This window comes from Salminus brasiliensis, chromosome 7, assembly GCF_030463535.1.
Source record: "Salminus brasiliensis chromosome 7, fSalBra1.hap2, whole genome shotgun sequence".
Lineage (NCBI taxonomy): Eukaryota > Metazoa > Chordata > Actinopteri > Characiformes > Bryconidae > Salminus > Salminus brasiliensis.
In genome coordinates, this window is record NC_132884.1 from 6,952,615 (window position 1) to 6,979,185 (window position 26,571).

At 40.3% G+C, this 26,571-nt stretch overlaps 3 protein-coding genes across 3 annotated transcripts in view; all 3 read right to left on the reverse strand.

The window, feature by feature from the left end:
- Window positions 1-800: 800 nt before the first annotated feature.
- sumo3a (small ubiquitin like modifier 3a) lies at window positions 801-4,404 on the reverse strand. Its single transcript, XM_072683615.1, has 4 exons — window positions 4,268-4,404; window positions 2,810-2,938; window positions 2,591-2,662; window positions 801-1,901 (listed from the first exon to the last, which is right to left on the reverse strand). The coding sequence occupies exons 1-4, from the start codon at window positions 4,286-4,288 to the stop codon at window positions 1,839-1,841; spliced, it is 285 nt and encodes a 94-aa protein (XP_072539716.1). The 5' UTR covers window positions 4,289-4,404; the 3' UTR covers window positions 801-1,838.
- A 1,474-nt stretch (window positions 4,405-5,878) lies between these two features.
- On the reverse strand, window positions 5,879-12,665 carry pttg1ipa (PTTG1 interacting protein a). Its single transcript, XM_072682881.1, has 7 exons — window positions 12,436-12,665; window positions 10,667-10,719; window positions 9,312-9,420; window positions 8,653-8,755; window positions 7,685-7,750; window positions 7,110-7,156; window positions 5,879-6,257 (listed from the first exon to the last, which is right to left on the reverse strand). The coding sequence occupies exons 1-7, from the start codon at window positions 12,518-12,520 to the stop codon at window positions 6,211-6,213; spliced, it is 510 nt and encodes a 169-aa protein (XP_072538982.1). The 5' UTR covers window positions 12,521-12,665; the 3' UTR covers window positions 5,879-6,210.
- Window positions 12,666-15,381: 2,716 nt separating this feature from the next.
- myo10l1 (myosin X, like 1) overlaps window positions 15,382-26,571 on the reverse strand; it is an 83,239-nt gene continuing 72,049 nt past the window's right edge. Inside the window, exons 32-40 of the mRNA XM_072683616.1 lie at window positions 26,281-26,438; window positions 25,789-25,912; window positions 25,188-25,485; window positions 24,243-24,450; window positions 23,987-24,123; window positions 23,574-23,697; window positions 23,002-23,481; window positions 22,493-22,684; window positions 15,382-21,387 (exon numbers count right to left, since the gene is read on the reverse strand). Coding sequence (XP_072539717.1) covers window positions 21,283-21,387; window positions 22,493-22,684; window positions 23,002-23,481; window positions 23,574-23,697; window positions 23,987-24,123; window positions 24,243-24,450; window positions 25,188-25,485; window positions 25,789-25,912; window positions 26,281-26,438 — 1,826 coding nt within the window. The 3' untranslated portion in view covers window positions 15,382-21,282. The remainder of the gene's footprint in view (window positions 21,388-22,492; window positions 22,685-23,001; window positions 23,482-23,573; window positions 23,698-23,986; window positions 24,124-24,242; window positions 24,451-25,187; window positions 25,486-25,788; window positions 25,913-26,280; window positions 26,439-26,571) is intronic.

Sequence of the window (26,571 nt, forward strand, 5' to 3'; positions counted from 1 at the left end):
GCTATCAAAGCCTGGAGGTCTAACTGTTGACTGCCCCTGCGTGGTGCAGTTACACACAAACCACAGACCACACTTCACCAACCACCCATCCCATTAATCATATGACCATATTACTGTCCAATCAAGACATGTATTCACAAAATATGGAGGGCTAAAATGTTTAACTCTGAACAGATGTTTATATAAAATAACTTTATTCCAAGTACCTTCAGAGCATTTCTATTGTGGTGGCTCATCGGTTAGAGTGCCAGGATATTGATAACAGGGTTGTGGGTTCGATTCCCGTGCTCAGCAAGCTGCCACTGTTGGGTCCTTGAGCAAGGCCCTTTACCCTCTCTGCTCCCCGGGCACTGGAGTTGGCTGCCCACCGCTCTGGGTGTGTGTGTACTCTCTGCCCCAAACACACAGGTGTGTGTTCACTACCAGATGGGTTAAATGCGGAGGACACAAGTCGCTGTACAGTGACAAATACATGCACCTTTACTGCTCTATTCACCAAGAATTATACATAGTAAGCTATAGGGTTTAAACAGAAAACTGAAGTCTGACAAAAAGACACACGTCTTCATTGGACAGCAGCAACGCAACGGTCAAACTCAGTCAAACATTTAATGTGCACTTCAGTATAAGCTCATCTTGCAGATTCAATTCATTCCTAAAAGCTCTAGTCTGAAGACTGGCTGTTAAAAATGTGATCAAGTACATACAGCTACTTCATTTGTTCTGAACACGCATCCCAAATACACCCCCCCCCACAGAAACAAGACGGCAGCAAAAAAAAATTAAAAAAGGGCAAAATATCTGAGTACCAAACTATATTTATTGTATACAGTAGTAAAGGACAACAAATAATGTACAAATCAGTACAGAAAGATGAGACCACATGGATGCTGATTCAGCCCAACCCTAATGGATACCAGTCTGCTGGACCACACAGCAGGAGGTGAGAAACATGTTTAGGGGGGGAGGGGAGGATAAATCAGACCTTTCCTCTCTGGAGACAGCAATTCCCTTTTGCGTTAACAAGGCAGTAGATTTTGGGACTTTAAAAATCTATGGTCAATTTCTGCCCTCTTCTGTAAATTCAAGAGAATGACCAGGGACTTGATAGACATTAGCAATAAAAACCTGGACTTCGCTTTAGTCATCTTCAGGATTTGGTCCAGTATCCTGATCCTCATACCACTTACTACACTACCGGACCAGGTTTCTCCCCTGAGGAGGACGAAAGTTCCCTTCAATCTCATCCCCCTGTTACTTCTTGAGTGAGGCAGATCAATTTAAAATAAATGTGGGGAAACAAATGGGGACAGGAGAAAGAAAATTAGAATGCAGGGTGGGCATCTCTTCAGCTAACAGACATAAAACAGATTCTGGCTTAAAAGATACTTAAAGCTGCATGAGACAAGAGGGGGGGGGGTCTCCTCATTCTGCAGAGTATACTGACAATATGGGCATAGACCATCTGTATTTCAAACTGGAAAGAACGGCGGGACAGGCAACTATGGCCCAGCTTTCTGGCCCATATTACATACCAAGAGACTCAAGACAGTTCAGATGGCCATTTTGAACTATACCTCAGGGCAGCCATCTTAGTTTTGCCTGGAGCCACATTTGCCATCTCACAGATATGGTTACATACTGGAAGAGTGGGAAGGGGAAGGAAAAAACAAAAATCAAAAAAACAAAAAAACCTTGGTCCCACCCTATGAAAACTAGGGAGGACGTTTAAAGAAAACTGGCAAAAGTGGGGAAATGAACAGTACAGTTAAAGAGAGCATTTAGAGGAAAACAAGTCAAATAAAACAGCTGAGTAGGAGCTCGCTGTGTGGAGAAGTTTAGCGAGAGCCGCCTGTCTGTTGTTGAAATACGTCGATAGTGTCCTCGTCCTCCATCTCCAACTGCCACAGAAAAAATTATAACACCAATGAACACCTTCAGTCAAACTGGTAGACGTAAATGGCCAATCCAATTAACTTAATGAAAACAACTTTATATTAGCCTATATATAGCATATATTAGCCAAAATGCTAATAAAAACTCCATTTTTAAACTGAGCTCTTGGTTTTTGCTATGGTAATGGATTCAATAAGTCATTCAGGCTGAGCTACGCTTAATGTTGGACACTGCTTGAAACCAGAAGGTGTACCTAGGAAGCAGCCTATTCATTAAATCTTTAAATTAACAGCAACTGTATTCAACACAAACACTACTTTGTGGCCCTGAGCTGCTAATCTGATCAATTATGCAGATCAAATCTATACTACTCTCCATTTTTTGCTAATAATGCTGGAAATGTAAGCGGCTACATATTCAAAGAACCCCATTATGACTGGTTCATAAATAACAAATGTTTGACACTGTAGTTCATTTTAGATGAAACCCAGGATCTTCTTATAGCATAACAGAAGTACTGTGTTCATCACAATCAGGAAATTTGGATGTTTACACCATGCATGTTTACTTTTCCCTTCCCCTTCCATATTGTATAAGCACATTTTCCCATTTCGTTAGCCACTACAAAAAGCTTTTGCATTTGTATTTGTGGTAGCGTTTAGTCTCTATGAGGTAGGGTAACCCTTATGCTCACCTGTGCCGGCGTATCTGTCTCGTTTATTGGCTGTCCATCGAACCTAAACCTAATCTGTCTTATTGACAACCCCTGCAAGACAAAGAAACAAACATCAACACAGTTTACAGCAACAAGTATACACACCGTAAACTACATCCAAGGCAATGGACTATATTCATACATAAAGAGGAAAAGGATCTCTTATGCATCTAATAAAAGCAAACACCAGGTGCACACCTGTCTTTCGCAGTACGCTTTCATTAATTTGCTGAGGGGCGTATGCCTTTTGATTTTGAACTGGACCACCGAGCCATCCTGTCCAGCCACCTTCAAGTTGATATGGTCGTTCTCCGTCTTCACTCCCTCCTGAAACACAGTACATCTCATGAGACGTGAGCTAAAGCATGTGCAGATGCAAAAGGTTAATACTTCATACACACCATCACAACCATTCTAAGGAACAGGAGGAAAGGACACGGTTAAGCATGTTTATAAGAGCTGGTTGGAGGTGGATCAGACAGTGGTCAAGGCATCTGAGGTCATGAACCGCAGCTTTGTTTTTTTTTTTGTTTTTTTTTTTAAGTGCATAAACATTTAGCTCTAATACAGTAATTAAAATGTACTTATTCGCAGTTAAAGTGACTTTACTTATTACAACTTCAACATTCCCCTTTTGGATGAATGGTTCGGAGGAAGGGGGGGTCGTCAACTACGACCATTTTTGCCGGAGGTGATCGCATCCCCCAGCATTCTCCATCACAGAGGGGGGGAGGATATATTTACTACCAAACCGATAAAATTGCTCAAATAATTAAATCACAAATGCGAACTTCGCTGCTGGAGTGCTCTCAGTAGCACCTAGACAGAATATGGAGGGAAGAAATGGGGTGAAGCTATCTAGCTAAATTACTCGCCGTTTTTCCCCCCTGAGCTACAGTGTGAAGCTCCCCCGGAAAAAAGTAAGAGCTGGTCAAGTAAACAGACCAAGTTTAGCCTTTACGGAACAAAACAGCCCCACAAAAGCAAAGGAAGCGGGTTGCACGGCAGTAAGCAGCTAGCCAACACACCATCTAGCTACCAGCTCAGGGAAGCGATGCGTCGTTGAGGCTCACGCCGCCGCCGCCGCTGCCGCCGTGCGCCATTTTCGCATCTGGTGCAGCTAAAAGCCTGGAGGTTAGAGCTGCTACCAAACACGAGCCCGCTCGCCTCCACCAGCCCCGTTTAAGCGGATGGGCTTCTTTACAACACCAGATGCACGCTAGCTTGCTTAAACAGTTAAATGTTGGTTAAATTTGGTCGATTCCAGTCGGCGGCCCGCTGCGCTCTTCTCGTAGCGCCACTTCGCTTTCACAAAGGAAAAGCCGCAAAGCTCGACGCTGCTTTTTCACACGGCGACGAAAAACGGCGCAGAGCAGCCAAACAATGGCGCACTTTCAATGGAAGATGCTTCGTTTGCGGATAAAACGCAGAAATATTTAAAAATACACCCGAGGACGAGGTTTCTAGATGCGGGGGGGAGAATGGAAAAACCCAGCGGCCGCACGCTGGCTTCCATTTTCCCGCACAAATGCGCAACCCGCCGTGTGCACAAAATGAAAACGGAACTCGGCGCTTTCTCGCCCACACACTCATTTTCTAACACACACACACGTCCGAACTACGACCGTGCACCAAAAGTGCGAAGCGGCGGCTCACCTTGGGCTTATCTTCAGACATTTTGTCGCGGTTTTCTCGCTGGTCTCCGCTCACCGTGTTTGTGTGATTTCTCCCCTGTCCGCCCGGCCGCCACGAGCACGCGCCTCTCTTTACCTCCTGTGGCCCTGATTGGACGTCACCGGGTCACGTGCTCCTCTCTGGGCGGGAGCGCGCCGCGCGTTCTCGTGCGCGCTTCTTTCTTCTGAGGGGAGGGGAAAAAAAAACAAGAAAAGCGGGGTCGCGCGCAGAGACAAAAAGGCGCGCCCTGTTCAAGCCCAGATATTTAAAATAGCATGCTTCATATTTAGGACAAACTGGACATTTATAAGAGCTACGCCTATTGATCTGTATCGATTATCGATTGATAATTTACACATAACGTTAGTGCCTTCATGACTATTATGTTTTTAATGTACAGTAGGCTGATGCTTTTCTTGGGCACTAGGGGCAGGCTGTTTGGGCCTGCATAGAAGTGAACCGCCATACACTACCGTCCAAAAGGACTTCCGTTTCACACAATGCGGATTTTAATATTAAAATCTGTTCACCAAAGTGCTTTATTTAATATTTAACAATTATATAAACAAGCATTAATGATCATGGTCATTAAATTAACACAATTATGTATTTGCATTCATTTTTGTCATTTTTTAAGCATGCCTTGACATTTGACATCTCTTCAAATATGGATGTTTTACTCTAATCTAATGCTTTAAATTTAATTATTTCAATCTTTAGGATAATTTAGTTTTACATTGTTGAAAAATCCAAAGGATCCCAAGGATAGAAATCCAGTGGTTATAAAACCACTTCATTCACACCAGCTGAACTATGCTTCTTGATTTATGCTCCCATATATATATATATATATATATATATATATATATATATATGCACTTTAAGACATGTCAGAACATACTTAATAGTCCTTGGAATGCAGAGCACGCACATGTCTGCTGGTCAAGCTGGTCAAACTGGTTGATGGATTAGTCTCAACATTACAAGCTAGCTGATCACCATGACGATTATGATTGACCATACTGGTCCAGGCTCGACCAACTTGACTACGCTGGTCAACCAGTGTGACCAAGCTGCTTGAGTGCCATGACCACATGAGTCAACCTCATGTGGTCATGGCACTCAAGCAGCTTGGTCACACTGGTTGACCAGCGTAGTCAAGTTGGTCATGGTGATCAGCTAGCTTGTAATGTTGAGACTAATACATCAAGCTCAAATGAAAACATACCCCATGCTGGTCAAAAGCTCAGCTGGTCAACCAGCTTGCTTACCTGCATCGAGTATGATTTCCCCAGGGAGATCAGCTTTCAGCCTCCTTGATCATTAAAGACCAGCTGGGCTTGAGCTGGATTTTTCTACAGTACTGACTGTTAATATTGTCCATTCTCACAACCTCAGACAAAGCTTTGGCTGTAATGGCTAAATGTATAATACCTTTATAATATTCCCACATATTCGTTATGTGAACAGAAATGCAATGTAATAACAGTGCTTTAGAGCAGTGGAATGCCTTTATAATGGAGGAACAATAAAATAATAAAATAAAGGAAAACATTTATTCGTTGTATTATATAAAAATTATTTTTATTTCACTTTTTGCATATCATGTTTTCAGTTAAACCACCTATCATACAAGAACACAGCACATTCATGGTGATTATCATAAATAGCGCTAAATCAGAGAAATCCTCAGTAAAGAATGTTCCCACCTATGCAGCTCCACTAAACCCTCTCAAGATGCTGACCACACAAAAATCAGTGTACAGGAAAACTACTAGTCTTTAGAGGAGGCTTATGCTTCAGTGAGGCTTATAAAATCAGACACTATCAGACAGCCGCTTCAGAGTGAAAGTCATTAAAGGCAGTTTGCTAAAGGCTTTGAAGGTTCAATGCCGATGAAGTGTAATGGTCACTTCAGAATCTTCTCAGGCAGGATTCTCAAACCTAGCATAAGGACTGGCCTTGCTGAGACCTGGGAGAGAGAGTGAGAGAGAGAGCTTAGTAAGAAGACCTCATTGTTGCCTTGCCACATTTTGGCTTCTTGTTTACTTTAGCACTGCACTGGGGAAAAAATACATAATGAATGTGAATGGACTTGAAGGCTGAGGAAATGTGGACTGTTAATATAAAAATAATGAAACTACAAACATGTGCTTTGCTGTTTAAAGAGGCGCTCTAGCCCAACTGACAAACGTAACCATCCCTGCATCTGTTGTAAATATGCCTACTAGCCTCCCACAGCAGTGCCACAGAGTGAGATATTCCGGTTTAAAGTCTAGAAGAACTCTTTTGGTGATGTATCTTGAAAGTAGGCGGAGCTTTGGAAAAACTTGACATGCTTGACAAAGGGCTGTTTCAAATAGCCAAGGAGAAGTAATGCTACTGCTCTCTCTATCAGTCTCTATTTCACTAGTGACTATTGTAGTGAAAGATCACTGATGAGTGCAAACATGAAGGTGATATAAAATCCTGAATCCTGTCAAAACAATAAGGTTAAGGGTTGTCATGCTGCACTACAGATCATCACATAAAAAAACATTTACCATATTAAACACTAGTTTTAGGCAGCTCACGAGTGCTCCTTTTAAGAGAAACTTCAATGTGAAAAAGGAAATCAGTGTAAAATACACACCACTAGGGGGAGAACGGCAGCAATAGCCGCCTAACGAATAGCCACTGGTCACAGACAGTTTTTTGCAATTTTCGTATTATCTGTGAGAATGAAGGCAGGGGGCTTTCTAAATGTGGAAGGTGGAAGGAGGTTCTTCTGATTACCATCTGCGCATGTTCATACACTGAAGCATAAACACATGAGGAGGCTTACCGTATTTCTGCCGAATTTCATCATGTCGGCTTCTCATCTCAGCTTTCCTGTAAAAGAAGCAAATGTATGCTTATTGCAAATCCACACACACACACACACACACACACACACAGACTTGTAGAAAAAAAAAATTTATTATCTCAGCCCAGCGCGGCTGCCAAACCGGTTTGCACCGGAACATTTTTAGTGACGTCTAACTTCACAGCAGCACTCGGCCTTTTGTCCCTAAGTTATGCAGAGGCTAATGCAGAAAGCCAGCGCATGTCTGGGTGTGTGTTTATGTGTCTGGGTGTAACGTGGACATTATTATGCGTAAGAGAATGTGCTTGGAATAACCATTCACAGTTAAAATAACCATTACCAGCTGAAAAGTGCTGTATATTATGATGTAAATGAAGCTGGTACATTAGTGGATGGACAGCTGACTCCTTTGGGTTTTTACAGGAGTGTACAAACGCATGGCCAAATGGCCTTAAGACAGGGCTCTGCAGCAAGCCCTTGTATGTATATGAAAAAGTTATAAGTGTATTCAGTGGATTATTGAGAAAGATCCAGTTGGATTTAAAAAAACTTACCGCTGTTCCTGTTTGGTTTTCCTCTTGTCTGCTTGCCGCTGCATTCTGTTATCAAAGTTTGCGTTTCTGAGAGGGGTAGAATAAACAAAAGGTGGAGGAGAATGAGAGACAATGATAGGTTTTGGTGGCTGATTTTCCACTCTACTGTAGCTAACAAACTAATGTAGCTAACACACACTAAACGTCAACAGTCACCCAAATCTTCTTCTGTACATTTCCTGTACATTTGTGTAAATACAATAATTCAGTCTCCAGTTAAAGAATGATAAACTAAACTAAACTACTAACAATGAATGAATGAATTCATATAAATTTAACTATTTGAATATTTAGCAGAAACATAAACATATACAATCTGTAACAGTAGAAGTTGGCTCAAAATCTGTCATCTAAAATGGCTTGATTTTGTTTGTTTTTCTAGTTCACTGAAACCCATAAAATGTACTAAATGATTACAACCGCAAGGCGACTTCATTCTACTGGACACCTGGATGAAACAGTAATAACTAGGACATGTTTGAGAATACAACATCACCTTGCATTTCCATTAACATAAACAAGATGCAAACGAACAAAACAAAATGCCTGTATATATCATTCTAAAGGATATAGCTAACTGCATATTTCAAACAAGAAAGATATAGCATGATATCTGGCTCAAAGTTTGGTACAGTGGGGACAGTGCACACCGGCCGCAGAACCGACCGCACTCCCATGATCAGCTGTTAGCATTTAGCTGGCCTAGTCCTTAAAAATATGCTGTTTCTGTTCAGAGCCAAATGAAACCAACTAACACCACCTTCCTCAAGAGTGAGTTGAGAGCACCACTTCCTGAATCAAATTACATGTAAACACTGCAGTCCTAGTTTCTCAGGCTATAGGTCTGCACTGGAGGAGATAGGTGAAAGGAGTCTTTTGTGTTTGCCTTTGCTGCTTTGTGTGCAGTCGCAAGCTGAGGCTGAACTCACCCGCAGTTTTCACACTTGCAGCAGCAGAAGAGGCAGACGAAGAAGGCGATGATGAGGACCCCTACCACCACAGAGACCGTAATGATCAGGATCTGGAAGTTCACTGAGTTGAAAAGTGAAAGAAAGTAAAACTGAGCTGACGTGTACAGATATGGTATTGTTCAGTCACTCCACTACTCAAATCTTTCATCATTCTTATAGACTACAAATGTAATAATTATTAATAATGACTAGAATTTGACTATTATTTAGCACAAAGATGTGTTCCAGGATGTACACATTCAAAACAGGTACAAGTAAGCCAGAGCTAAAGTACCTAACCATGTAACCAGCTCTTGTGTAATAATAATAATAATAATAATAATACATACATACATAATACGCTTTATATGTATAGCACAATTCAAACATAAATGAAGTTCAAGGTTCACAATAGCTACATAAAAAAAACATAAAAAGAAAACACATTTGAAAGAAGCAAGAATATGGTAAAATAAGATAAAAACAAAACAATACATAAGCTACAATACAATAATAAATATAAAAAAAAAACATACAAAGCAATTATATTTATATTTATAGATATTTTTCTGAGTAGATAGAGCAAAAGAAAGAGGTGACCAAGACAGAGAGAGAATGTAACATTGCTGTTGCCTTACTTGAGCACAACCCCCAGCGAGCATCGTTGAGTGGGCAAAGAGATTGGGGCGGCAGGATGTTTTTGACAGGGTACGTCAAACATGACTTAGTCTTTATACACCACAGACACTGCAAATGAAAAAAACACCACATAAGTAAATTCAGTTAAGACAGAGGTTTATCAGCCGACCCCCATTTCTATATAATGACGAAGCCCCTCTCTCAAAGTGCTTTAAAGAACTCAAAATTTTTCCCAAAATCCAAATACAAGTACACACAAAAATAATACCAGGGATGTAAGAAAGTATAGATATATCAGTAAATAATAATAAGTAAATAATATAATGCCATTTTTTGTCTTCAGATTTGATTACCATATTTTGAAATATTAGGTATTGTGTATATTTTATTAATGTTTATTATTATTATTATTATTATTATTATTATTCATTGAAGTCTTGAGTCTTCTGTCATTTTACAATCGTCTGCAGGTCTGTTTGTCTGGACACATCAGAGCAGCAGAAGACACGTGCCGTCATGGAGTCAGGGTTTTTAATGAAACAGATTACAGCAGTGAAGCCAGTGGAATTTCTGGGCAGCAGACGGATGAAATCTAGGGCACACGGTATCAACCACCAGGAAAAGAGCAATGTGGGAGATCAAACACACACACACACACACACATACACACATACTACCAAACCTGTTCCACAGGTAAGGTTGGTGGTAGTGTGATCAACTGATCACTCATATATATATATATATATATATATATATATATATATATATATATATATACACATAAATATACACACACCCTCACACACAAAACACCTGTAAGAAGCCCCACATTCCTGAACGTCTGCTTCTCTTTCTCCTTATTTCACTTCTCTAAAACACACTGCATACTGACCTACTCTCCCCTCTCTCTACACTTTAAATTTACACTCCGTCCTTTTACCTGTGAATATCAAGAGAGACAAATCACAGGAAAGGGCTGAACCTCCATCGTACTGAAGGAGCACGCAGCGTCATTGTGTATGTAGGTAAATAAACTGGATGACTCAGCACTGAGATCTGATTTAAAGGGCGCATAAAGGGGCCACATTTGTCTTTGGATTTTAATGTAATTAAACAGACTGGTTTTCCTACTGTGCCTTTAAGACAGATATATGCTAATGACCTCTGTTCTGCTTGACCCGCCTCTGAAATTCTTCTTCTAACTTCAGTGTGAATAGGCAGGGCTAAACTGCAGGAGGCTAAATAGGCAGATAAGTATGTAGGGCTGTGTCTCCATATGTAGAACATAGTCTATACTAAATGGTGTGTTTTTACACATTGCATCAAGCTATTTTACTAGACTTTGCCTACTCACCGAAGTGTTTTCCAAGCAATGCTCACAGTTTGTGCTGTTTCTGTTCTCACAAGCTGGAGAAAGAGGAAGAACGGGTTAGTTTAACCAGCGTGTACTAGCTTCTGAACAAGGCACAGCACCTCTACGGGTTGTCATAGTCACATCCACGGCACGTGGGGTATAAGGCCCCATAGGAGTAACAGCAGGTACAGCATAATCCTGCATGTGTATGTTTCAGTGCTCTACAACACAGCTAGACAACAAGAGTTAGACAAGAAATATGCAGTGATGTGTAGTAATGCCGATATTCGAAACTTTTACATACATGTCAGTAAATGCTGCTAAATAAGAATGAATAAAATGTAGAAATAAAGGCTATGTCTATCTGGTTAGTATTGCAGTTATTTAATGCACTAATCTAAAAGCAATTATGATCCCACCAGCCTAGCTTTAATACACAGGGCTAATACAGCAAAATAGACCTGCAACTCATCAGTTCTGGGGCATAAATGACTTTACCCTATCCGGTTGACGCAATGGAAAATGGGATTTAGACTACAGACGTAAATGATGTAAAATTCATAACTGAGCAATGTGACCAGCAAAATGTGTTATCTATTATAATATATTAAGGGTAAAGTAAAGCAGTAGGGATGCACATTAATATCGAAATCATATTGGTATTGGCAGATAACTGCTTGAAAAAATGATCTGCACTGCTAAAAAGAAAAATAGGCGATGCTGGACTTCACAAAAGCTAATCTTGTATTTATCTATAATATTAATCCAGCTTTCAGTGTATGGTCCCAGTTTCTACACTTTATAAATCAGCAAGTTTGTATGTAAAAAAAAAATACTAGACCACTGTGTGGTTTTGACCCACAATTCCTATATTGGAGTGTCCCTACTTCATAAACCCACGATATTCTTAGCAAAAAATCCATCCATAATTTACATTAGATTTGTAGAAATCTAAAACTATACTTTTATACAAATTATTCAACAAATCAACTAAAATGACTTTAGATTTAATTAAATTTGAAACATAATCAGAACTTTTGAGGACTTTTTTTAGTCAGAATTACAGTTACAGATTACAGATATTAGAAAAATAAGAGACCGATCTGTAGATCTGATATTATTTCTAGTAAAAATATTCACAGTTGATATCTGAATGTACAATTTCTACTAGGTAAAACAGCGTTACAGAGATCTTCATTTTTACATTTTTGCCAGTGAAAATCGAGTCACGGCTCGTGTCGTGGGAAATATTTTAGGAGAAAAAACTTCTTGTCATAAAATTTCTTTTGTCTGTTTTATGTATTTAATTGGTTTTATTCAGCTTTCTGTCCAGTATTTTTACTGTACTTACCTTTGGTTTAAATTTCACTCTTTCTAAGAAGATTATCACCTTACAAACTTCACCAGAGGCCACATAGACCAAATTCCACAGGGAATTCTGAGCAGGTTCAGTACTTATTAAAAATAGTAGAAAGCTGAGCTGCTTTTACTCAGACGTTTACAGGGGCTCATTATTCCACCTAAGTGAGAACATTTCAGTGGACTGTGGCTTTAGAGGAACCTCTCCCAACTCTGAAGAAGAAGGAAGGAGGAAACCCGCTGACAGGAACACAACTCAGCCCCTCAGCCTCGCTCTCTGCTGCCTGTAATATTACTGTACACGTAGAAACGCACGCGCGCGTATTATATATTGCGATATTGCGTTTGTTTCTTTGTTGTTGTTTTTTTATTTTATGGAAAATGAAAACAGAACCATATATAAGTCTTACTTTCTCCAGGTGTGGCAGTCTGCGCCGAGGTCGCGCTCAACCCAAAGAGCAGGAGAAGCAGAGAAGCACAGCTCCCCAGCCTCATCTTCTGTTCTTCAGTCTGTTCAGTCCACACACGATATCAGGAAATCTACAGGTTTCTCAAAGGTTTTCTTAAAGGTTTCTTAATACTAAACCTCAGTGAAACCGCGTCTCTGCCCACACCTCTCCTCTCCAGCTCGCAGTCAGACTTGTTTAGGCTGTTAGGGGAGGAGGAGCTGGGCCACATGACCTGACCTCACTCTGACTGAGGCTGTGTTCCTCTGTGTTCCTCTGTGTTCCTCAGTGTTCCTCAGTGTTCCTCTGTGTTCCTCTGTGTTCCTCAGGCCAGGACAAAGTCACGTACTTTGCCAAGAATGTGGAGATTTAGTACTGATAGACGTTTAGTACTGATAGAAGTTTAGTACTGATAGACGTTTACTACTGATAGAAGTTTAGTACTGATAGACGTTTAGTACTGATAGAAGTTTAGTACTGATAGACGTTTAGTACTGATAGACGTTTAGTACTGATAGAAGTTTAGTACTGATAGACGTTTAGTACTGATAGACGTTTAGTACTGATAGAAGTTTAGTACTGATAGACGTTTAGTACTGATAGAAGTTTAGTACTGATAGACGTTTAGTACTGATAGACGTTTAGTACTGATAGAAGTTTAGTACTGATAGACGTTTAGTACTGATAGACGTTTAGTACTGATAGACGTTTAGTACTGATAGACTTTTAGTACTGATAGAAGTTTAGTACTGATAGAAGTTTAGTACTGATAGACTTTTAGTACTGATAGAAGTTTAGTACTGATAGAAGTTTAGTACTGATAGACGTTTAGTACTGATAGAATTTTAGTACTGATAGACGTTTAGTACTGATAGAAGTTTAGTACTGATAGAAGTTTAGTACTGATAGACGTTTAGTACTGATAGACGTTTAGTACTGATAGAAGTTTAGTACTGATAGATGTTTAGTACTGATAGAAGTTTAGTACTGATAGACGTTTAGTACTGATAGAAGTTTAGTACTGATAGACGTTTACTACTGATAGAAGTTTAGTACTGATAGAAGTTTAGTACTGATAGACGTTTAGTACTGATAGAAGTTTAGTACTGATAGACGTTTAGTACTGATAGACGTTTAGTACTGATAGACGTTTACTACTGATAGAAGTTTAGTACTGATAGAAGTTTAGTACTGATAGACGTTTAGTACTGATAGAAGTTTAGTACTGATAGAAGTTTAGTACTGATAGACGTTTACTACTGATAGAAGTTTAGTACTGATAGAAGTTTAGTACTGATAGAAGTTTAGTACTGATAGACGTTTACTACTGATAGAAGTTTAGTACTGATAGACGTTTAGTACTGATAGAAGTTTAGTACTGATAGAAGTTTAGATTAGGAACTAGTAATGATGATGTTTACCACACATAGTGGAGCTCAGTCGACACCATACGCCTTCCTTCCCTTTAGCTGCCATTAGCATGTTTTAACAGGCCTATTTATTTCCAACATCACCTTTCTTTCCATGTATTTCTAATTTAACCCTCTTCAACTGCTTACTTCTGACTAAATATCACTAAAACTACATCTCCCAGAATTCCACAAGCCAAATATATATAGCGTAGCGTTTCAACATAGTCGAACAATATGGCTGTCTCTTACTGTGACACCCTAGCTCTGTGTTTTCCCTCCAGAACCAGTGTTAATAATGGCCGAATACTCTGTGTGGTCCACGTCTCAGGGAACCGCTAACATGACTGCAATGCACCTTCAGTGATTTCCCTTTTTCCCACCCAGAGCTCGGTGTCTATCTAATCTTTCACACAATGGCACTGACGCTGGGAGCGTAAAGGCTAGCCATGTTAAGCTCCACCACAGCTGCCGCTAACGCTGCGTCACTGAGTAGCTCAACATGCTTGGAGGAGAACACTAACTGCCGGTTCCATTAGCTGACAGACACCTGCTGTAGCCGGCATTGTACTGAGTGATGGGGAAGCGGGAGGGTCCTCCTACCCACCCAGAGAGAGCCAAGTCCAATTATGCTCTGTAGGACACCCGGCCATGGATGGCTGTGGCATCACCAGGGGTGGTTGCGTCAGTCTGGAGACACTTTCTGTGTATGTTGCAAATCTCTTTAGCATCATTCATGTGCTAATCCTATTAACTCCATTAATGACAGTGGTGCCAACTCCAGCTTTACAGATGTGGGGGTGTCAAAGCGCTGGAAATACAAAAATATGATTGGCAGTATACTGTAATAAATGAAACATTTTTTAAGTTTAAGTTTAATTTTTAGCTTTATGCCTTTTAGAAATCAGGTGATCTTTTACTCACTTAGCAATTTACAGTAACAGAAACATGGACCAGGGGTGCCAAAACATTTGCATGCCGCTGTGAATTACTCTTAAAGACAAAATAACAACAGCTTAGTTTAGTTCTAAAAGATTTTTGAATTTGATTTGTTTACCTCAAATAATTAGAAAAATAAAATAGAATAAATTAGCATAAATTAATGTTGAGTATCAGACAATACTGATCAGATCTTTGTGTGTGTGTATAAATAATACAGCCACTGATTAATCTGTTCAGTAAAATTCCTTTATTGTCAGGATCTGTTTCTATAATCAGACATTCTGGACTGATTGATTTAGTTTAGTTGAGACTTTGGAAGGAGAATGGGCCCTTGGGGGCAGCTGTGACCTAAAGGTTAGTGACCGGAAGGATGGTGGTTCCAGAACCAGCATCCGTGGTTAAAGTGCCCTTGGGCAGGGCACCTAACCCTAATTGCTACCACTAAAGGACAGACTTTACAAATTAATTTCTTACCTTTTTGAGCGGTACTGGACAATGACACAAAACCAACCAGAACAGACATCACAAAATCCCAATAAAAATGAATGACACTGGTTACTATGGTGATAAATTCCAATAATTTATTAAAGCATTTTGTAAAGCCAGTTACAAAAAAAGAAAACAAAATGAACAAAAACATTTATTCCCTCTCTTTTTAAAACAAGCACAGTTATTATCATTATTATTATTATTTTTTAAATATTATATATACTCATATAAGAACGACAGTGAGGAAGATTTACATTCAGGACCTTTATTGGCTGCCTGCAGCTGAGCAAGGACCCCAGTGTAAAGAGTGAGAGAGACAGAACCAACTGTGAATGTGTGTGTGTGTGTGTGTGTTTCCATATGTATCTGTCTATGTGGCTCTTAGTGTGTTTGCATGCATGTTTGTATGTGTGTGTATGCGTGCGTGTGTGTGTGTGTGTTCAGTGAGACAGATCAGCATGTTTGTGAATTAGGCTCCTACTTAATTCACTAATGAAGGACAATAAGTGTAAGCCACCCAAGATCCCTCCTAGATGCTTATTCTTTAACATAACCCCCCTCACACACCCACACCCACACACACTCCATTACTACACAACATTACAGTGTATCCACAGCTTTAGCACTCGTCACACGATCACAGTGTCCACACCGTGTTCCAGCACTAGCAGAAGTAGCCCTTTACTACTGACCTGGGACCAGCCGCCTTCAACTCTAAGGGCCTGTATGGAGGCCCTTATGTTGTCACTACATAGCTTGCATATTAGTTTCATACTTTATACGCAATAATAATTAATTAATTAATATTGGTCATATTTAAGATGAATAACTGGAAAATACAGCTAGAGTTTGAGGGGTTAACAGTCAAATCTGATTGGTGGAGCTGTAAAACACTCCACATTCACACATACAGTTGAATTCTTAATGCAGTTATACATTAGTTATTATGTATTACTATGTATTATATGACAGTCAGTGGGGAACCTATACGACCTTTTGAAGGCTTTTTGGAATTTAAAATAATGTATGTCTGTAGTTTTAGTCTAGTTTATTAAAGGGTTTAGGTCTTAAAATGCACAATGTCATGACTTTATGCGCAAGATTAACCAGCAACACAATTAGAAAGTGACATTGGAAAATCAAACATTTATGGTGTGAAGTGGCTTGGATCAATTGTAGAAGGACTAAAATGTGACCATAGGACAGTTGGAAGTCTTAGATGTCTCATTCACTGTGAATACAGGCCAAAGTTGTTGAAATTGCAGTATATCAGAAAAGAAATACAACATATTAGCACATTTATTATATTGTAAATATTCCATATTCCACACCACTTTACTTAAGAACTTAACTTAAGTAAAATGTGTATTTGTAGGCATAACTTGAAATTGATTTATTATATAATAAGTCATAATATCTTATATTTATGTATTTGATCATATTATATATATTTAAGTATCATTTGTTCTGAACATTGCTTTAAACATTCTTGATGAATGGACCAATAGAAATACTCCAAAATTATTATTATTTTTACATTGAAAGAGACAAGGGGGTTTCCTTCTCCTGCAAAGTTGTCATTTTAGAGATACAAGGGTTATGATAAGTACAGTATAGCAAAAAGGTTTACATAAACTCAGCAGTCTAATTTCACAGTTCAGCTGCATTAGCTTAGAACTGGCACACTATCCAGAATTCCATATACGTGCTAACAGAATTTAGCATTAAAGCAACACTATGGAAAACTGGCATTTCTTGCTCTTGTACTGCCCCTGTAATCTGGAAGTATGATTTGCACTTTGTGCCATCACTAAAGGACATGTTTTTCTCTTAGCTCGTCCACAAGTATGTAGACTGACGTGGTAGAAGAATATTACAGGATTTTACACAACTATGACTTGAGTTATGCAGAGTTACTCAGTTCCCATGAGCGTTATCCTACTCACCTCTCCAAAGTTATTTACTGTGGTTAGTTGCATACAGAGCCTGGAGTAGCAGCGACAGCAACACTATTCTTCATATTACAAGTCAGAGGGGCATCAACATGATTTTGATGCTATTATTAGAAAAAAGCTACATAGTGTTGCTTTAATACACGTATTTTGGTTTCTTGGTTGATAACTAGGTTTTGACATCTATGGCCTGATCTGAAGCTCTAGCTGTAATAGTAACTGTTCACCAGCACAGCATTCTGTTTACAATCCACACTCCTTGGTAGAAGAATTGTTTACTGTGATTATCAATAATAACAATTTCAATTATTTCTTAAACCTTGATATGATAATTAATCATGCTGAATTTTGTTATCATTTTATACAACATATAAGCCACCACAGGTCATGTGTTACACATGTGGATTGTTCCACAGTTAAGGGGTGTTTTTAGGTGCAAAGTGTGCCTATCATGGCTTATTGTTTTATTATGGTTTAAGGGATTCAAATCTGGACCTTGAATCCAGTTTTTGTAAGATGACTGCTAGACAGGAAACTAGGCGTCCAATCAGTTTCATTAACTACCAGTGATTCTGAAACTGGATTCGAGATCCAGGTATGGAGCGTGGTCCTAGGTCAGCACAAAAGGTAAACATCAGCCAGCCATCAGTCAGTCCTATCCTCTGTCCCTCCCACTCACTTTCTCACTCCGTTAATATCATAGGTAATAAATACACCAACCCTTCACCCACCCACCAACCCACCCCTCCCAAACACACTTAGTTTTGTGCCTCAAACGACAACCACAACACCCACCCAGAACAGAAATACCCATACACGTATGCTTATTTCTCCACGACGTCATAAACCTTTTTTTTTCTTGCTCGCTTCGCTTCGTTTCGTTCTTTACGTTCAAAACTCTCAGACACACACAAAGGAACTTGCATTACACTGACAAATATAGTTGCATATCAAACAGCGAAATTACACATGTACTGTTTTGGGAGATACAGTAGTTTTTATATTCATAAGTTAAATAAAAACAGACAATACAGGCATACCTGGACTCATACCTGGAGTGCTGATCAATAAGATATGATATGAAGAACTATGTTATGTCCATATGCACCTTGTGCAGTTACTCTGACCTTTCACCACAGCGCAGGGCTACAGAATTCAGCCCTTCACACAAATATGCTAACGTTAATAATGATAAACAAAAGATTTAATGGGCCAGTTAACAGTATGCATTTAAAAGCCTGACTCCCTGACAAGCCTCCAGTCCTTTTCTGGTCAACTTAGTGTGCAGGATAAACTATTTAAAGCCTCTAAGAAAGAGTTACCAGCACAACTGAATGTCAGAAGTCATTGTCACCAGTGACATTCAGTTGTTCACTTACTGGGAGCCCTAACTCTCTCAAACTCTCCCACACTTTGTTATCTTATTAGAGATATTTGTATACATTATAATACAGTGGTTGTAATACCTTGTATTGGTCACATATGGACAATTTACAGTCTCTGTTAAATTAAGAACCTTTAACACCTGGTCACTTCATGCAGATTTATTATATCTGGATAAGGCCAAGCCACATAAAACTGCAAGCATAAACTCACCCGGGACGCATTTAAACCAGATACAAATCCCATCACTTAAACCACTTCAGGAGGTGATCTGAGACATATCTGAGCCACATGTTATAGCAGTATGAACACGTCTGTATCTCCAAGCTGCATTCAACAACCAAAACCCCTCCCAGTACAACCCAAACACCAGTAATAATTGCAGCACAACACACAAAGCGTAAAGAGTGTAAATGCATGTGGTTGAAATCTTATCAAGATTCAATCCAGGTACTAGTCACATGAAGAGACCAGGTGTAAACAGGGATCTCAACCCTCCTAAATGTATTTTGGTTCAAAATATTTATTATATTTGTAATTATATATATTATTATATTCGTTATTTTTGTTGCATTCGTGAACACTTGATGAATATGATGCTGAAGTACATAATGTCAGCTTTTACCTTTTGATGAACACTGTAGTAGACGTTAAAGGTGCCCTAGAAGGGAAAACTAGGTATAATGTCTTTTCTTTTCAATGCAAATCCAGCGTAACCTAAACAGAACTGGAAAACAAGCCAATTACAAAAAAAGTTTCCAAACAGTCTTGACTTAATATTAATATTTACAAAACCTCAAATGAATTGTATTTAATTCTCTGCTGAAATATTGGAAAATATGCAACCTCAGGTTGCCATGCAAACCAGGCCTTCAGACCACAGCTTGACCTGATGCCACCAGCCAGGGAATGATTCAGATTCACACTGCTCCACATATCAGTTCATGTACGGAGCTTTGATGTTCACTATAAATTACAAGTGCATTGTGGGAGATGTAGTGCTCTCAAAACCATGATCAAATTCCACAATTTGAAGTCTCAGAAAAATGGCTGACAGTGCTAAAAACAAAGCTATGTTGATTCTGAGATCATAAATAGAAAAACGGCTTTTTTCATTCTAGAGGAAATTATAGAGTTGTAAAAGGGCCGCACCCCAACAAGGAGAAAAACCCTTACAGCTTTGGGGAAATGCATTTGTCCAGATATCCCAAGCAGTTGACCTCCGACGCCCCAAAAACAAAAGCTGACATTCTGTACTTTAGCTTTGTATTTAGCTGTTGACCTGATCTGAAATACATCACTGTACCAATACTTTTGCTTTCAATTGTGAATGACCCAAGGGTGAACACTATTTGAGTCCAAAACATAAATGATGATTGTGATTTCTGACTGTCTAGTATTAAACGTATGGTTAAATTCAAGGCATTAATACTGGCTCATTGCTAGTTTAATTATATCATTGGGGAGGAAAGAGTTCAGTAGCTTAGATTCCATCCAACAGATAACTTCATTCTTCACATAGCATAACCAAATGAATGTCACATGGTACATTAAAAGTCACCAGAACGCATGAAGCATATCCATATGCTGGTCATGGTATCATCCCCAGTTTAGGCTTGGCCTTGCTTGGTTAAATAATACTGATGTCTGGTACCATTCAGTAAGAAATTGGTTTGGCTTGCCGAACTGGGGACGAGGAGGTATGTAGAGGCTTTCACAACCAAAACTGCTGTGCAGGTTTCTTGAAGGGTGACTGGAAGTCATTCACACTTAGTCATTGTCCTAATATTATTGTGCATTGGCATTGTATATTTAGTTGTAGACTAAATATAGGTCCGAGTCTAAGTCTCAAAACGCATTCATTTACCCCCTTTTTTAAGACTCAAAGGTGACTAAATAGAGAATACTCACGTTTATACTGATGTCGAAAATATAGTTTGACGATAAAGCGTGAAAAGCAACAATCCCACATTGAGATCAGAATGTTCAAATGGCTCTCATGGACGATTTCTTTACACTTCAGCTCTCTGGTCAGTCCCAGGGCACACATTTTAAGAGATGAACAGTTCTCTGTAGCTGAGGATAGAGGATCTCACAAAATGGCTGAGTGTGACTCTCAGGGGAGAGTTCACATTTTAGGAAATGGGGAAACGTAAACAGAACAAACTCACATACGAGCCCATCTCTCCAGGATGGCTCAATCACGGGTCCTTCGGGCTGAGAAGGACATCGACCACAAGCTGAACATTAAGAGAGGTGTTGATGATGGAAAGTGGAGGCAAAAGAGAGGACAAGAGACAGGCTTGGTCATCAGTCTTAGTGCTGGCAGTGAGGGAGGCTTTACAGTGACGGGACTGACAGGCTCGGTTGTGCTTTTGTAGAAGTGCTGTTGGTTCTGGCAAATAAATTAAAACTTCTTTGACAGGAGAACGGTGTTGCAGAATAAATAAGACAGAGGTTTAAACAGAGCCAAGTCAAAGTAATTTTGCATCCCTCGCTCTCTCTCTCTTTCGCTCTCTTTTTTGGTCTCTTATATCCATGGTCAGCAGGTAGGTGCGGTTAAACATCTTGGTCATACACGGAGACTTGCTCTGTCTTGCTTGTCATTGCAACTCCTCCTTTAGCCCAGTTCTTGATCACCTGATCCAGGCGCTGCTGGTGCTGGTGACGGACATGACGCTGCAGCGCTTCTTAACAATCATGTTGATGTAAGCCTTCATGATTTTAGTGATCTCACCCACCTTCAACCACAAACAACAAGAAAGACATTAAATACTCAGTCCACAGCCAACTGTCATTTGACATTAGGAGATTAGGAGATACACAACCTTAAATCACACATTGTTTCCTTACCCCAAATGTGGCAAGTCATGTTTGGTGTGAGAGCTTCTCTGGATTAGTGCTGGAGATATGAAGTTAATGTAGCTAATGTCTATAAAAGTGTGCTGCATGGCTTAAAACAATAGTAGAAGCCTAAGCTTTCTCTGTTTTATAGTGTGTCATACAGTGTCAGAAACCACATAAGTCTGTATGAGGGTACTTAACAACTTTATGTCCTATAAAGTCCTAGAGCAGACCACCAAGTTAAACTGAACTGTAAAATGGGCCAATTCCAGAGTTTTGACTCACAGCCCCAGAATTGACATGCATCCAGCCCACTAGTGAAAGGCTTTCGACGCTAAACTCAATGGAAGCAAGCAAACGAGAATCTGTGCTAAGCTAAAAGCTACTATCCGTTCGGGTCAAGCACCCCTAGTGAAAGGCCGACTGGAACCAGTGAAGCGAGCAGGTATCTGGGCTACGCTAAAACCTAACCCTAGCAGACCCTACCACAATCCCTTTAGCTAGCTAACAGCACACTGTGTTGACTGGACACTGAGAGGACCCAGAGAGCTATGCTATGCTACGTGGCTACTGTGAGCCATTGCAGTGACATAAACCAGCCAATCAAATCAGTGTTTTAGTGTAAGGGCATAACAGGGTGGTAATTTTACAGAGTACAAGATTAACTACATAAGATGTAAAGAAAGTCAGTTTTATATGAAATGTGCCCTCCAGAGTAACTTACCGAAACTTAGTGGTGACAGGATCCAGACATCTGAAGCGTTTAATACCTCACTAAGCTTCCTCACAAAAAGCTGTTATATCAAATGGCTACTAATGTTTTGCCCGAGACATTTTTAACCATAATTTCCAGATTGAACAGCAATTCATAGTGAAGAGCTACATGTCAGGCATTGTAAGTCAAAACTGTCCCCAAGAATTCCCTATTTTACTGATATCAGCATTAAACACAAATTAGCCTCAAAACTCCAGTGCGAAACCGAGTGTGGATGTTTTGTTCACCTGAGGAGTTTCGAAGAACATCTCTCTCTCATCAACAGTGATTTTGTAGGTGCTAGGCTGTGGCGCTCCGAAGAAGACGATATGCTCATACTGGAAGGTCTCAAGCGGTTTGGGTTCTCCTCTCTTATATACGGACACGTTCTCCGCACTCACTCCCAGCCAGAGGTCATGAGGAAAGCCCCCTTCTTTACACTGCAGCAAGAAACAGTTTATATTTACTTCACAAACTGTCACAATATGTTAAACAACAATGCAGAATAAATCCATTTTTTAGTTTACAGTAAAAACACAATAAATTTATAAATTAACCATTGAAATAGTTTTATTGCTATTGAGTAAAACAATAGTATTAATATGCACGCATATACAGTATTAATACACACACAATACACAGTATATACTGTATACCCTGCTAGTCAAATGTTTAAAATGTGTGGGTTTAGCATTCCAATATTTGCAATAACTAATTATTCAATGGTATTAAATGGTAAGCTTTTTTTTCTCCCTACCTCCACGTCAAATAGTGTAGACCCATATCCAGGCCACTCTTTGATGATGGTCATGTACTTGAGCATAGCCTGATACTGGGGCATGCCTTGCAGCCGGTTCCACTTCTCCAGCACGCTGGTCAGCGTGGCCGACATCTCCTCCTTTACGAACATCTCCAGCATATGCTCCTCCTCCACCCGCTGCTTCTTCAAAGAGCCTGTCTTGAAGCTGCGCCTCAGCGTCCCATCCAGGAAGCTGGTCCTTCTTCTCTCAAGTGTGTGACCCCCTGGCCCTACCACGCCGACCCCCGGAGCTCCCGCCCCACCAGCCTTGGTGGACTGCAGGATTCGCGTGCGGAGCCGGGCCACAGGGTACACACTGCTAAGGCTCCAGGGCGTTCGCGCTACGTCTCCGTGGATGTACTGCAGACGAAGAGCAGCCAGGTGCTGCAGCGTCTCCTCAGGGCCAGGGAAATGACCACTAATCAAACTCTCATGAGCCTGCGGAGAGAGAGCAAGAGGGAGAAATAAACTGATTTGTTTGTTTATTAAATATTTGTTGGAATTGTATTATTATTTTATTATTTTCTCACCTGTTCAAACATAAAGGCAAACTCCACCCCCTCTTTGGGCATGCTCTCCACATCAAGGAAGCAATAAAGTTTGAAATAAAGCCGCCAGGGTCCATCTTCCTCCTCTTCTTCACTACCTGCCAGCCTGCAAGTGTAGGCAATTGCACTCAAAAAGCCTTTCTCTTACTATTATGACACTTAATATGGCCTATAAACATCTACAATTATCAGCCCCAGTTTTGGTAGAATAGGCAATCAACTAAAAAACATGAGGAGCTTCATAAACCTGACTAATGAAAAAGAAAGAAATACTAGAACCACTAAGGAACCACAGCTATGACCAGTGTCATGGACAGACCTGTATCAGTTGTGCATGAGAATCCACAACTGATATTGATTGATGTTGCAGGGTCAAAATGTTATAATCTATATACCTCTCAAACTTGGCGAGCACATCTGCCACAATGACACGGCTCTCAATAGCCCGGCTCTCCACCTTGTTGTGTTCAAACAGTGAAAACAGGTTCCTGCTGTTATCCATCGCCAGACCTCGGATTAGCTTCTCCACTACCTTTAGACACACACAGATACAGCATCAGAAGAAAGTTACAACAGTGGCAGTGGCCTAAAAGAAAATACCTTATGGAGATAAACATAAAGAGGTGAGAGACTGCTCCCACTGTCTCTCACCTCTCCTGCAGTCGTGTGCGAGTTGATTGAGATTTTGCAGGATCCTCCTCCATGGCAGTACACAGTGGTGGTCATCTCTTGTCTGGTCAGCAGGGCGACAATCTCCTCCTGAGACGGTACAAATTCCCTCGTCTTGGTCTTCTTTAGAGACTCGCCGATGAAGTGGGCGTACTTCTCAATCTCAGTACCAGGGTAACGCTCCCTAACCCTGAAATACAAAACGCAGCCTTCAGACAGGCCTACAAACACAGCAATAGCTGTGAATTCGGGATTTTGCATTGCTAAATGTGCCTGCGTCATGTTATTATATTACTACATATTGCAATTAATATGTGGCCTGTAAAACAACAATAGTGATGATTATCCCACACTAACATGGAATAAAATGTAACCTGGATATTTTCTATACAGGTTCAAACACAGCATGTCTTTTTGTATGTACCTCCTTGTATTCTCATAGAAACTTCATTTGCATTTTTAAAATCAATTGGACATACATGTCTCAAGATTTACCTCATGTAAATAAATAGCCAGGTTAAAGAACAGCCTCCACACGACAGGGTTAGTTTAAACACAGCTTTACAACTGAGACTCTCCAAATAAATAACAAGAGAAAAACGAAGGGGGAAGCTGTGGTGGGGGCCTAAAGGTCTGAGAAATAGTCATGGGGCCAGAAGGTCGCTGGTGCAATCCCTTGGACCATTAGGAGGGGGAGGTGGGGGAGAGTGGAATGCAATCATTAGTTGCCCTTGAGCAAGGCACCATACCCATAAACGCTCCCCAGGTGCTGAGGTGGCTGCCCACAGCTATGGGTGCGTATTCCCACTGACCCTAATCACTAGTGTGTGGGGAGTGTATGTGTGTATGTTAATTGTGTGTGTTCATTGCCATGGATGGCTTAAATACAGAGGATTAATTCCACTAAACAGTATCAGCGAGTATCACCTCTTAAGATGGAAGCGGAGGTAGCGCAGAATGGCACGGCTGGGCAGGAAGGTGCAGCTCATGCAGGTGAGTAGGTGCCAGTGTGCTCGATTAGCCGGGCTGTTGGGCTGGGGGACGTGATTGGTCTGTTTGATCAGCTGACAGTAGACCTCGTCTCGAAGTGGCTTGAGATCGTGGCAGGTCTGCAGGATTCCCTGAATGATGGCTATTGGGTCAGACACAATCTCCATCTCCTGAAGAGAGTTAAAGATCTTCACTGCCTCGTCCTGCAGACTTCCGTAACCCTTCTGCTTTTGAACTGCCAGGGAGAGAGAGAGAGAGGGAGAGGTTGACTGATTGAGAGTGAGACAGAAGCAGATTATTAATTTCTATTTTATTTTATTTTTATAATAATTAGATATATGATTTTTGTCATTGTTCCTGGGTGCGATTCACACATGCATCTCTTTTTTTTAAATGATTCTTTATGGGACCAAAGATGGTTCTTTTATAGCATCACTCACAGAACCCTTTGTAGCACCTTTATTAGGTGAGAGTTAAGTAACATATTTATTAAGTGAATAAAAATGAATGAATTGTTATGCTTGTTGTGTGGACTTACAGCTATCATTGACTTCTCCATAGGGCAAGGGCAGGAGGGGTGAGTGCAGTGGATGCTGGGTATATCGGAGGATGGGGTTTCTGCGATACATCTGCTCCACTGCCTCTGAGTTCACACTGCTCTCCTACACAAAGGTAAAACAAAGGATACAGGTTACAGGACTGTGCTTTTATCCTAGTATCCTATTAACATGTATTAGGAGCTGACTTATAGTAGAACTGTAGAGTGGTCACCTTACTGACTTGTGTTTAGTAGTGTCTAAACTTAGATGTATCTTACATATTTTAGCCTATTCAAACTAGCTCATCCTTGGGTAAATAGCAAAGCACTTTTGTAAGTCGCTCTGGATAAGAGCATCTGCTAAATGCCTTAAATGTACTTAGGAGTTCATATTCAGTGCAGTTCATGGTATAATAAAGAACTCAATTCATTAAGATGCCCTAATCTGCCCAAAACTGAACCTGGCCCCTAGCTAGTCCTCTCTATATTTACCTTGATGTCTCTGATGAGCTGCTGAGTGGGTGTCTCAATGGGCGCCTTGTTGTCAATGACTCCCTGGATGGCTGACACCCATCTCATAGCTTCATTCAGCATCTTGGTGTAGAGCCGGTAGGAATGTTTCCGCCCATGAACTATGATGTTCCAGTAACCTACAGTGCAAACACGTTAGCAGAGGAACTGAAGAAGAAGAGATTTTCTAAGCTGAACTTTAACCATAACAATTATGAATAATCACTAGAATATGACAATCACAGATTGAAGTTACATAGGTGGATAGACTGT

Coding starts and splice junctions, on each gene's coding strand:
- sumo3a (XM_072683615.1), bottom strand. CDS start 4,288: ATGTCTGAAGATAAGCCCAAG. Junction 2,939..4,267: donor TGTCTGAAGATAAGCCCAAG/GTGAGCCGCCGC, acceptor ACTGTGTTTCAG/GAGGGAGTGAAGACGGAGAA. Junction 1,902..2,590: donor AGACAGATACGCCGGCACAG/GTGAGCATAAGG, acceptor TTTCTGTGGCAG/TTGGAGATGGAGGACGAGGA.
- pttg1ipa (XM_072682881.1), bottom strand. CDS start 12,520: ATGAGGCTGGGGAGCTGTGCTTCTCTGCTTCTCCTGCTCTTTGGGTTG. Junction 10,720..12,435: donor GACTGCCACACCTGGAGAAA/GTAAGACTTATA, acceptor CTCTTTCTCCAG/CTTGTGAGAACAGAAACAGC. Junction 6,258..7,109: donor TGAAATTCGGCAGAAATACG/GTAAGCCTCCTC, acceptor TCTCTCTCCCAG/GTCTCAGCAAGGCCAGTCCT.